Below are 13,332 nucleotides of genomic sequence, written 5' to 3'. Positions count from 1 at the left end.
TAAAATTAAGAAAGAATTAAAATATCATTTATATTTTAAGAAAATTACCATATTTGCATGTGTGCATATATTATAAACAAATGTCAATCTCACAAATAAATACTCCGTATAAAAAAAAAAAAACCCAAAAACCTCCCATTATTAAAGAAGCGGCGACTCGACTCATGAACGTGATCTAGCTTTGAGTAGTTAAGCTTTCTTTTTCTTTCCCCCATAAAAATTTTCATTCAACCCTAAAACTTTATTCTTCCAAAAATTTAATCTTATTAATCTCATTTACAACTAAATCTTTCGGCTTTATTGTGGAACAGAGAGAATAATAATTTTAATTAAAACAATCCGTTGTAATCTCGAGGATTCGTGTTATGAAAGGAAAATTGTGATTTTCTTTGTACAAATTTTTTTTATTTTTTTATTTTTTTATTTTTTATCCATATCTAGAATTTAAGATTTTATAAAGTTTACCAAAGTTTGATCGATTATTCATTGTATATTAAAATCGAATCGATAGTTTGGTATTGAAAAAAAATGACGTCGGAAAAAGTAAGCTCGGATCTGTCGATGATTTTGCCAAGGGTTCTCATTGTTTCTCGCCGTACTGTGCGTAAGAACAAGTTCGTCGATTTTGTAGGTTCGTTCTTTCTTTCTCCTTGATTATAACGACATAATTTATGTTTGTTTTCCGTTGATTATGAAATACTCTCTTCGTCTCTAAATGTTATGCATATTTTTATTTTTGTGTGATAATAACCATCAAATTATGAAAAACTTTTACGGAGCAATTTATTTATGAAATATGGAGTATTATTATTCCGAAATCTGTTGGTTGTTTGTTAAATTAAATAATTTTAGTTGTAGGCATGAAATATTTGATTGAAATTGAATGTTTACCTTTGATCATCGCCGTAACTTGTAATTTCGTTACATTCACATCGGTTGTTGTTATGTTACTAGTTCAAATTATACTTTGTATTAGTTTGTGGTGTTGTTGAGTAATATCGCCTCGGTAAAGATTTTATTTTTCTTATTTTTGAGGAAGTTCGCAGTTGTAAGGGATATGAATTGGTTAAAGGGGGTATATTGTTGAGTATGTTGGTCAATGCTGTTTAAAATTAACCTCATTGGGAAAGTACTAATCTTTACAATATTGAGGAACATAGGTTTAAGTACATGAAAGCATTGGTTTGTACCTTTTTCTTTCTTTCGAAAATTGTGGGGAAAGATATTCAAATTGCTTTAATATAAAAAATATAATAAGATTTTTTTTTTTTTTTAAAAAATAGCATCTAACTTGGTCAACTTTGCCAACATGAATTTTGGAATATGCCTAAAATGTATTGATCAAACTCTTAATTAGGTGGGATTCTGATGTATGTCCACCTACTCTTTAAGTGTCTGGATCAACAAGTTAATGAGATTTTCCGTCTTAACCAAAGTTCCTTTAGTTGGTGTTTTCCCTTACTCGAACCCAGACTAGTCGGAGTCTAACAAACTCGAGATTACTTAATGATATCTCTTGAAAAAAGTTTGGCATACATAAACACGTTAATACTTTGGACTGTTGGAGTTAAAATTTTGTGATTGAACACATCAAAGTATGTTATACTCTAATGTAAACACCATATGGTAACATAGCTACTTTTTTTTTTCTTTTTTTTTTTTTTTTGAGGAATTGTAACAAAGCTACTTAATGGAGGATTATTGAATAACTTCTATTATATCGTTAAGTCATTTCTGGAAAATATTGTAACTGGTTCACTTTTTTACTCAGGGGAATACCATTTAGACCTTATAGTAAGCTATGGTGCAGTACCAGTGATTGTGCCAAGAGTTAGTGGTGTCTCAACGTTGCTCGAAAGCTTTGAGCCAATTCATGGAGTACTCCTTTGTGAAGGTGAAGATATAGACCCTTCTCACTATGATTCTGAACTGTCAAACTTCACTGCTGAAGAACTCGAAGAGATAAGGCAAGCACATGCTAGTGATACAGCTATTGATCAAGAGAAAGACTCAATCGAGCTAGCCCTTGCAAAGCTTTGCCTTGAAAGGAACATACCTTACTTGGGAATATGCAGGGGATCACAAGTCCTAAACGTCGCTTTGTGGTGGTACTCTTTATCAAGATGTTGTGAAAGAACTCTCTAGGGAACGCCCTGAGTGCCAAAGAGTATCCCATATTAACTACGACGATTATGATGGGCATAGGCACGCGGTGGAGGTGGTGGAGAACACACCTATACATCATTGGTTTAAGGAGTCTTTGGCAGAGAATAATGTGGAGATTTTGGTTAATAGTTATCATCATCAAGGTGTTAAGAAGCTAGCGCAGAGATTTGTTCCTATGGCTTTTGCGCCTGATGGATTGATTGAAGGGTTTTACGACCCTGATGCTTATAATCCTGAAGAGGGCAAGTTTATTATGGGGCTGCAATTCCATCCAGAGCGAATGCGACACCCTTCCTCTGATGAGTTTGATTACCCTGGTTGCCCTTACGCTTATAAGGTAACCTCAGCTTTTTGGTCATTTTATAATCTTCATGTGCTTTCTGTTGAGATGGTCTTGTGGGTTGTTATTATAATGTACTGGAATGATAGTAGACGTCGATTTTACTGTGAAGAAATATGTTGCCTGTAAAGATTATCAGTGCTGAATATTGTTTGGAAGGACTGCAGGAATTTGTGAAGGCTGTGATAGCTTATCAGAAGAAGCTAAGCAGTCAAGCAAGCGTGCCAAAGGGTCCAAAGCTTAACAAAGAGCAGGAAACCAAGAGAAGAATGATTGTCCGAAGCTTCTCAATTGCAAAGGACATGTATATATCAGGGCGGAACTCTACTGTTGCTGTCAAGGAATCAGAACTTGAACCAGGTGCAGTATTCCTTGAGGTAACGACAACTAACTTTGAGCTGCTATATATATCAGCAAACAAGAGCTGTTTGTTTGTTGCTTCTTTTAACTTATAATCCGATTTAAACACATTTTAATTAATAAAATGAACATGAACAGGAAAATACAGCTTACAGTGTATTGAGTTTACAACAAGAACATAGGCTAAGGCAGATGGGTGCAACTGTGAGGAACGGACATGGTTATAAGAGGCTGAAGTTGAAGGAAGAGCGGGAGAAAGTGGCGAGGTCAATCATAGGGAAGATGTCAATCGAGCAGCTATCTGATATGATGTCGTTTTACTATATGATGGGGCAGATTTGTTCCGAGGTTTTGGAGACCAAGCTTCAACACCTCGAATTGCTTCACATGAATGATAAGTCTTAGCAGTGGAGATGTATTTTTTTTTTTTTTTTTAATTTTTTCTTTTTACTATTATTGAAATACAAAAGGGTAATAGTTGAACTCCTTTGTTGCTATTACTTGCATATCCTCCATTAATGATAAACCGATTTTTGTGATGGATATATTTGTTCATCTCATTCAAGGGGTGATATAAAAAGTAGGAGGATGAATAGAGGGCAACTTTTTATCTATTTATAATTGTTTTCCTCTGCATTATGTCTCAAAAATTACAATTTCAAATGACAAGTTTAAAGTAGGAAAATTTTCATTTTGGTGTCCTGGTCTATAGCTATTATGATTTAATTTTAGTCATCGGTCTAATATAAGGCATACCTGATGTGAACTGGTGTGTTTGCTTTGGATGTTTCAGTGTGAGCTGCCTTGCTTTGAACACAGGTTTATATGATTTTCCTTCCATAATGTTGGTTGTGCCTGTTCGGAGAAGAAATTTAATACCAGTACAAACATTAGGATATTAAATTTGTAAATACAAATTCACAGGGCACCAAAATGAAAATGTAAAAAGAAATTAAACTCGAGATAATTGGTGAGTAACATTGTCTTTTTTTTTTTTTTTTTTTTTTTGTCCTTTTTAAGGTGCAGCTGTAGGTAGTACATACATTTAAGTTGAATTTGAATGATGTATTAAGTATTCAGTCGCTTGAATATGTTGATCATAGGGATTTGGGCGACTGGCTAATTAACATCCAATCCGTAGCTCTTGTCAAATAAAAACTTTGCATTTTACCCTTCATGAACTTTGCTTGGAATGTTTTATTGATTTGGTAGCGTAAGTAAAAGATAATTATCTGGTGGTTGTCCTGTTTTTGCTGACCTGTTACTTCGAGAACAATGGAGTTTTACAGGGCTTCATCTCATACATTCTATGGGAAAATTAATATCAATGTTGAAACTGTCATGAGTTGCTGCAGGTCTTGGCAGAAGATGGTTTAACTATTTGTTTGTGTTTTACGGCTTGTGTTGCTGTCTTTTTAGTAAGACGATTCTAGCTTTCTTTGTTCCTTCCATTCCAGGTATGTGAAGAGTGTTTTTCCATACTTTCTCTTCTTGCAGTCCCACTCTTTGTTTCCTTGTTCTTAAGCTTTGCTTTTAAGTTACAAGTTATAACGTTTGTTTTATGTATGTGTTGCCTCCACTTACAGTCTGATTTATTAGACGCTAGTTTTTTATTTTTTATTTTTTATTTTTTTTTAAGACAATGGCTATAATAATAGAAAGCAAAGAGACTAGAATCCTAGCATCTGCGCATATGAGTCGCTGCTACATGTGCTGGGTGGACCATCTCCCTCTGGACTTTTAGGCACACAAGAAATCCGGTGTTTGCAGCCATGAGCCTTATTTCCTCCACTATATTTCTAAGTTCTAATGGCGCTTGAATTGGATCTATGATGGCCTTTAGAACTAGCTCACAATCCGTCTTAATTATAATGTTGTGAAATCTGCGATAGTTGTCCTTCAAAGCCCAGTATACAGCATACCCTTCCGCTTGAACAGCGTTCACAGCGTGCACCTTCCTTGCTTCGCCTATGTGTCGCCCCTCCTGATTCTCCATCAGCCAGGCCACAGCTGCGCTCCACCGCGATCCCGTTCTACCATCTTCTCGTTTCCAAGCCGCATCCACTAGTATTGAAATTGTTGGCTCCTTCGAGGGGGTACCTGCAGTAAAGACATAAAGAGGTTTGTGTATATGAGTTTGATGCTGTCCCTGCTGCTGCTGCTCCTGAGCACGAAGATCGACAGCCTTGAACCACTGATTAGCATGTACCTGTGCTAGCTCCGGGATACTCCCAGAGTTAGCACTCATGCCCCTAAAGATAACATCATTTTTGTGCAGCCAAATTGCTGCTAGAGTCAGCAAGATCAACCAAGAGACATCTTCTTCTCCACCATGTTTGAACATATAGGAGAGTATGTCTTTCAGCCATCTTTATAGGTTTATCTGAGAGTTTTCCATAACCATGAGTCCCAATTGGCTACCCCTCCATACCTTTTGCACTAGAACACATTCTCTAAACAAATGGTCTACTGTCTCTTCTTCTTTGTTGCATAAGACACATGAGGTGTCAATCATTATCCCTCGCTTTCTCAATCTGTTCTTGTGGGTATCTTGTGGTTAAGGATTCTCCACCCCAAAAGCAGAAGGCTTTTATGTCATTCATTCTGAGGTTCTTGTGGTCAAATACTAGGAGTATAAGACCAATATACTGGGCAAGCAGGAACCTTCTTTGTTCCCACGAAGAGAGGGGTGGTCTTGAGCCCTGCTTGTAAAACAAGGGTGGAGGATATGCAATAACCCAGGCCTCTTGGTCAGCAGACTTTTTATAAGTAAGTACGGAGAAGACCCTATTAGTCTGGGGTGTAAGAACAACATCCCGAAAGTAGGGTCATGGGCTGCAAGAAGTATTGTGAAGGCTGCTTGGGAGCTGAGGAGCTTTGTAGGATTCTCTATGTGCAATGGGATAGATATAGATATTAGGGAAGATGTGGTGGGGAAGAATAAGGTGAGGATGAAAAATTTTGAAGGCTGTCAAAATGTTAAGTCAGTAGCTGACTTTATCAACCAATCGAACTCTTGGAACGCTACTCTGCTATGGAAAGCCTTCTCCAAGGATGATGCAAGGAAAATTATGGCTATCTGCTTACCAACTGATCGAAAAGACAAAATGATTTGGCTTCCTGATCCGAAAGGGTGCTACACGCTTAAATCGGGCTATTGGTGCCAACAGAAAGAGGGTTGGAGTTTAGAAGAGTAGCAGTTCTGGAAAATATTAGACGCTAGTTGCTACATGATAGAAAGAACAAAATAATAAATTAAAAAATTCAAGGTAAAAGTGTTCTTGATCAATAGAAACTAAAGTAATACTTGTATGCTAACACAATCTGTAGTTTACTCAAGATTGATATGCTTCTCCAACTTGAGTTGGTCTCTTGTTATGCATGATATTTAATGACATCCAAGAAAAAATCCGACTGCCAATTTTCTGCAGCAGGGGTACCTTATAAAATTACATATTACAACTCGAAAATTAGTGAGGTTTCAAAGTATGAATTCTAGCCTCTCTAAACTATGCTTCTCCTTCTCACTTCATGTCGGCATGCTGGTTTTCACCTTGCACGCGGTTTTACAAATAAAATGGCATCCCCTTCTCTTTCTATGGGTTCACATTTGCATTTATACATCAGTATTTTCCTTTAAGCTTGACCTCTAACTTCTACACCCGCGTTAAATTGTCCTGCTTAGCTTGTGGTTGTGAAGAGTCAGCAATTTTGGAGCAACAATTGCAGTGAATATGTTACGCACTTGACACCATTGGTTGAACATTAGCTGTTGTATTATCAATTGATGCAGTTCTTCTTTCATCTGATCATAATTTTTCAGGTTCATATTATTGCCTGTCTTCAACAACGTTAACTATACTTATTGGATTGTTTTCCTGTGGAAGCAGAATTCCAGGTTGGTGATCAACATTTGTTCTTTCCCAGGTTAGGAAGAGTTTCTGCTGAATGACAATACCTGAAATTTTCTGCTATCTTATTTTGGTACGTAGTAACATTTCTCCATGTTTTGATTGCTAATTCACTTTGTTTTTCATCTGTTGATTTACTGCATTTTTGTTTGTCATGATATTCTACACTTATTCTGCTTGTATTCATGTGTTGGCCTTTCCATAGCATGTCTTTAATCACTTTACATTGATTAGGGAATAGGGAGCTTGAATCTGAACATCTCTAGACCCCGATTAAGGCAAGGTTTATCATTCATACCTAGCTTTAATCTCGTACAACGAACAGTTTCTACTAAATATTTGTGATGAAGTACAACTCTTAGGGGGTGTTTGGGAAGTGGGAATTGTGGGTGGGATTGGGAATTTTAATCCCAATTGAAAAAATAAGTCATGTTTGTTTGGTGGGAATGGGAATAAAAAGGAGATTGAGAATGAGATTATTTATGGGTGAATTCCCACCATTTTATTACCTAAGGAGGGTAGGTAATAAATGGATGGGAATGGGAATAGGGGTGAAATGACATTTTTGCCATTACTAAAAAGAATAAAATAGTAATCTTAGTAAGGGTATATTTGTAAAATTGTTATTTATTCCCTATATATTCTCACCCACTATTCAAACAAGGTATTGGCATATTTTCATGTATTCCCACCAATTAATTCCCAATCTCATTCCCACCTTTTAATCCCCAAACTCCCATTCCCACAATCCAAACGCCCCGTTAGTTTTTTTACGAGAAAAATTACGGGTAATTCAAGTTTATCTTCTTGATTTCTTTAATATGTTAATCTAAGGGTACACTGGGTATTTCACCTTGCTTAGTTGAGGACGACGCTGTAATTTCCAGCTGCTGAGTAGGCCTCAGACACATGCTCTGGTTGACTAGGCGGCCACGTATCATAGACGGAGTTAACGAAGTCGGTAACCAGCTTGTGAATCTAGGGTTACCGAGTTCAACTACATCACACCAATTGTTACTGCTGTCTGTTTTGAATTTCAACTAAATTCATTTCCTTAGATTCTCAGAATAGCATTGCTCAGTTGATACCTGAAGTTGCCATAGCAATCAGGATGGGGCAATTGGGCCTTGGAACTCAATGAAGAGGTCTTTAATATCGAGGAACAAAATGTAAGAACTCTTGTTGTTATGATTGTAATCCCCAAATTTGTTAGCATTCTAGTTGTTCTGATTATGAAATGATTATTACGAAATCCTGAATTTATTAATTTAAGAAATCTTCACTTAATTGGTAATACCTGTTGAATAGGCAATAATCCAGTATAAATTTGTTAGCACTCTTGTTGTTAAGACTATGAAATGCGTATTAGGAAATCATGAATTTAGCAATAGAAGAATTTTAAGGTCAAATTGGTAATACTAAATTTGTAATACCTGTTGAATAGGCCAAATGTAATAGGAAAACCCGATGTAAAGAATTGTTGTTGTTGCTGCAGATAGGTGCAAATGGAAAAGGATTTGTTCACAACATAATACATTTACATCCGGGACTTTTTAGGGTATGTTATCTATGAATGGTAATCTGATTTTAACTGTTACTGATTTGCTTAGTATTACGCAACACCAACACTGACCTTAGGCCTTGGATTGTAGGATAACTCACTAAGCGTTGGTGGTTGTGTGTAGGCACGAGGTGAAGTGATTAAACAATATTCGGTTGCAATGACCAGAGTGAGTTTATTGCTTAAGTTGTGCTATAGGTGTTTCATGATTTTTAAAGCCCATATTTATCCTGTTTTTATGAATTTGGTAAATGGCAGCCCCCAAATATGAACGGTAGGGTGGAGTCATTTGGAAGAATATGTCAAAAATTTGATGAAAGGAGAGCAAGATGGGTATGTGAGATGGGATTTGGGGGACTACTACATTTGGCTTCACATATGCACTTACCGCGACAGTTTGCTTATTGGCTAATGACACGCATTGATCCAATGAATAAGTGTTTACTTGATTCAAATGGGAGGGTGTTTAAGTTGTCTAAGAATCAAGTACACTGGATTTTAGGAATTCCTAATGGGAAGGAAAAAATCCCAACAACCAAGCAATTGTCCGGTGATGTTCGTTTTAGGGTGCAATCAATTCTACTTAAATATGGAAGGACATGGGAGACTAAACCAAATCGTCCTTGTGGTCGTACTTATAGTTCTGTTGGTATTCCATTGACTGTACAAATAATGGATAGATTGGAGGGACATTTCGAGGAGTGTGAGGAAGAAGAATTTAAAACATTATTCTTAATCATTGCACTTCAAATGGTGTTATGCCCAACACAGTGTACAAGAGTAGAGCTGTGCTATGGATTCCATAAAATATGATTGGTGTGAACTTGTGTTATCAAAATTTTTGGAGAGTGTGTCTAACTTTATATGTAAGTTTTATGCAAATGGCTATGCGGGTGGATGTGGTGGATGTTCTATTTTTGCCGTTGTAAGTGATTATATATGGAGGTTGACTATCATGATTTGCGGTTATTACATTAACAGGAAGAATTTTGTAATAATAACCCTTTTTTGCAGATTTTGTATTTGGATCGATTGAATTTGGATCCAAATGAATGGGGCACATATCCGCATGTGAAGGCATGGACCATGGAGCTAAGCTAGACAAGCTAGACAGAACTATAACCGGTGACTATCGAAAACTTGGGGTAACTTTATGTGTTATTTAATTATTGTATATGAAGTATTGAATCTGAATTATTTGTTTACTCTTGTAAGTGTCGTGCTAATACTTATATCATTGTACTATAAATTTCAAGTTGTTAGACGTTGCATATGGGGAAAGCCACCCTTGTGTTGCCAGGGATACATCAGGTCCTATGGAATCTCCCATCTACGATGGGAGTGTTTATTTTTTTATTTTATAAAGGTTAATGATATAATGAAAATTCAAAAAATGTGCCTTTGATTTTACTCATGCATATTTGATTTGTAGGATGTATCTCAGATTTTGTATAGTAGATGCAGAGGGAAGCGTAGATATACTTGAGTTACGGTGGGGGCCGAAGGAGGTATGTAAGGGTACTGACACCCTTTGGAAGAATGGTGTAACCACCACGGAAGAAGTGGGATGGGGCAACAATTAAAAAGATGATTAAATATTGTTCAATGTGGTTAACATGTAATGTAGATTGTACTTTGTATTGGAATATTATATGGACAGGCCCAGTTTAGTCCTAGTTGGTATGAGAGTATGTGTGTGTGAGTTGTTGTAATTGATAGTAGTAGCCAAGTAGTACATACAAAGAGGCAGGGCCAGATGTGTAATACTTCCCTTAAAAGTTTTAAATTGGGCCATATCAGGCCCACTGTGGACAACACAACAATGGCGGATCATGGTTTTCACGGTTTTCAAACCATAGGTAGCACCGGATCTATAATATAATAATTACCTTGTTAATCAGAAATTTGATTTTAAGTGCTCGTGTACATATATATATATATTTATATATATATACACGAGCACTTAAAATCAAATTTCTGATTACAAAGTGAATAACATATTCTCCTATTGGAGGATCCCTTGAACTAGGTAAAAATAAAAATAAGAGGACTTTTGTGACTTTACAACACGTTCCAAAAAGACACTAAACTCATGGTAAAAATCTCACAATCTAAATTACCATTACGCAACATTCATTGTAACATTCTAGTTTTTTTATAGAGTACATGTAAAATTGAAAATCAATAATACACAAAAATCAATCAAATTTTTATTAAATTTTCTAATTAATCTAATATTCTAATTTATAAGTTCTACTATTCTAATTTACAATAAAAAATGAAAAAAAAATAAAATAAAATAAAACAATAAAAAAAAGGGCGTAATCAAGTGACCCAAGTTTCCAATATATATATATATATATATATATATATATATATATATATATATATATAGGGGAGGGATCTGGTAAGAACCCCTAGATATATAAGAACCCTAGATATATAAGAACCCATCTCAACCGTAGGATTAAGTTGTTTTAGACGGTTAAGATTAAAACACGTGTCCAACTTTTTCAATCCCCTTACCCACCTCCCAACCTTTTCTCTCTCTTCTTCCCGGATCTCTCATTTTCTCTCTCCTCAAACCCCCAAAAATCTGATAGAAGTTGCAATTTGAAGGATTTTCGCTTCAGGTATGTTTTTCTTTTCGATTTTGTTCAAATTTTCATGAAATTAGCATGATGTTCAAATGAATTTGCAGTTTTAATAGGTGATTTTTGCGATTTTTAGGATTCGGATTTAAGGTTCGATTTTTCCAATTTTTAGGAGTCGATTTTTGCGTATTATTTTGTGCGATTTTTGAGTTGGATTTTTGGATGGAGTTTGATTATTTTGAGTTCGAGTTTAGCAAATTTAGGGTTCGAATCTTTGCGAATTATTTTGTTCGATTTTTGCAAATTATTTTTGTTCGATTTTTGTTCATTATTTCGATCAATTTTTGTTCATTATTTCGTTCGATTTAGGGTTCGAATGATTGTTGTTGTGTGGGTACTGCTGTTGTTTTGCGGCTACTATGGTGGTGTGAATTTGGTGGTGGTTGTTGGCTGTGATTGGTGGCAGAGGAATGAGAAGGTTGTGATGTTGGCAGAGGTGGAGGGTTTTGCGTGAGGGAGCAACAGGGGGTAGGCCGAATTGGGTGGCTGTGAGTGAGGGTGTGGATTGGAGATGCGGTGTAGGATAAGAGAGGGAGTGGTGAAGGTTTAGTGGTTGAGCAGCAGGGGAGAAAGTAGAAAAAAATTTAGAGCACAGGTTTAGAACATAGGATAAATTTAAAACATAGGAAAAAAATTTATAGAACATAGGAAAACATTTAACATAGACAAAAAAAAATAATAATTTAGAACATAAGAAAAAAAAGTAGAACATATGAAAAAGAAAATTTAAAACATTTGAAAAAAAAATAGAACATAGGCCGAAGAAATAAAAGTATAGAACATAGGTAAATTTAGAACATAGGCTATAGGTTTAGAACATAGACAAAAATGTAATTTAGAACATAAGAAGAAATGTAAAGTACATGTTTAGAATATAGGAAAAAATTTAGAACATCGAAAAAAAATAGAACATAGGAAAAAAATTTAGATCATAGACAAAAGTATTTAGATCATAGGTAAAAAGATTATTTAGAACATAGGGGAAAAAAATTAGAACATAGGTAGAAAAAATTTAAAACATAGGAAAATAAAACTTCAAAGCATGAGTAGACTAAATTTAGAACATAGAAAAATAAAACTTTAGAACATAAGTAGACTAAATTTAGAACATAGGAAAATAAAACTTTAGAACATAAGTAGATTAAATTTAGAACATAGGAAAATAAAACTTTAGAACATAAGTAGATTAAATTTAGAACATAGAAAAAAAAAAAACTTTTAACATAGGAAAATAAAACTTTAGAACATAAGTAGACTAAATTTAGAACATATGAAAATAAAACTTTAGAACATAAGTAGACTAAATTTAGAACATAGGAAAATAAACTTTAGAACATAAGTAGACTAAATTTAGAACATAGGAAAATAAAACTTTAGAAAAGTAGACTAAATTTAGAACATAGGAAAAAAAAAAAAAAAACTTTAGAACATAAGTAGACTAAATTTAGAACATAGGAAAATAAACTTTAGAACATAAGTAGACTAAATTTAGAACATAGGAAAATAAACTTTAAAACATAAGTAGACTAAATTTAGAACATTGAAAAATAAAACTTTAGAACATAAGTAGACTAAATTTAGAACATAGGAGTAGGCAAAAAAAATTTAGAATATAGAAAAAGAATATTCTGCTTATGTTCTAAAGTACGTAGTATGATTATACGAATCTTTTTTATATTCTCAGTCATGCTTTAGAACAAATTCAGTAAATTTTAGAACAAATTTAGTATATTTTAGAACATATGCTAAACCTATTAGCTCAATTGGCAGAGCACTATGCAAATGCATAGAAGATGTAGGTTCGATTCCTACATAGGTTAACTCTAAAAATAATTTCAAAAAGAAAATTAAATTATCACTAAGTTATATTTCGTACAAGAATAAATTGGTTGATCGAAATGATTCACGACTATGGAAACTTTGTTACAACTTAACTCGCATACAAACTCTTATCTCCGCACTATGAAAATGAACTTACGTGGGATTCGAACCCACATCTTTTGCGCATTTGCACAATACTCTACTCGTTGAGCTAGTAGGTTTAGCATATGATGATTTCAACGTTATAAGATTTAGAATAAATACTTCAGCTTTAATTGTGTGTCTTACAAAGAAAAAAAAAATTGTGTGTTTGGATAAATTCAACTAATTGTTCCGATAATTGTGTGTTTGGAGAACATGGTCAATTAAAAAAAAAAAAAAAAAAAAAAAAAAAAAAAAAAAAAAAAAAAAACATTGTTTTTGAAGTTCCTTTAAGATAATTGAAAACTAATTATCACCTACTCACATTAAATGACTCATCATTCTTTATCACATCACGCAGACCAAGTTTATGGTCCA

General features: G+C 34.5%; 1 protein-coding gene and 1 pseudogene across 2 annotated transcripts; both read left to right on the top strand.

The window, feature by feature from the left end:
- The first annotated feature begins 221 nt into the window (after positions 1-221).
- LOC145563739 (putative glutamine amidotransferase GAT1_2.1) lies at positions 222-3,725 on the top strand (annotated as a pseudogene). The gene is made up of 4 exons (XR_014094589.1): positions 222-631; positions 1,772-2,503; positions 2,674-2,883; positions 3,005-3,725. The product of XR_014094589.1 is annotated as a putative glutamine amidotransferase GAT1_2.1 (transcript).
- A 1,640-nt stretch (positions 3,726-5,365) lies between these two features.
- On the top strand, positions 5,366-10,160 carry LOC145564975 (uncharacterized). Its single transcript, XM_081625115.1, has 8 exons — positions 5,366-5,475; positions 5,625-6,043; positions 6,660-6,764; positions 7,888-7,946; positions 8,273-8,335; positions 8,463-8,507; positions 8,597-9,263; positions 9,353-10,160. Exons 1-7 carry the CDS (start codon positions 5,366-5,368, stop codon positions 9,149-9,151), a joined length of 1,356 nt encoding a protein of 451 aa, XP_081481241.1. The 3' UTR covers positions 9,152-9,263; positions 9,353-10,160.
- Positions 10,161-13,332: the final 3,172 nt, after the last annotated feature.

The sequence above is a fragment of the Chenopodium album genome, chromosome 10 (assembly GCF_948465745.1).
Source record: "Chenopodium album chromosome 10, dcCheAlbu1.1, whole genome shotgun sequence".
Lineage (NCBI taxonomy): Eukaryota > Viridiplantae > Streptophyta > Magnoliopsida > Caryophyllales > Amaranthaceae > Chenopodium > Chenopodium album.
This window is presented reverse-complemented; position numbering and strand designations above follow the sequence as displayed.

Coding starts and splice junctions, on each gene's coding strand:
- LOC145564975 (XM_081625115.1), top strand. CDS start 5,366: ATGAGGTGTCAATCATTATCCCTCGCTTTCTCAATCTGTTCTTGTGGG. Junction 5,476..5,624: donor TTTATGTCATTCATTCTGAG/GTTCTTGTGGTC, acceptor CTTGGTCAGCAG/ACTTTTTATAAGTAAGTACG. Junction 7,947..8,272: donor TTAATATCGAGGAACAAAAT/GTAAGAACTCTT, acceptor TTGTTGCTGCAG/ATAGGTGCAAATGGAAAAGG.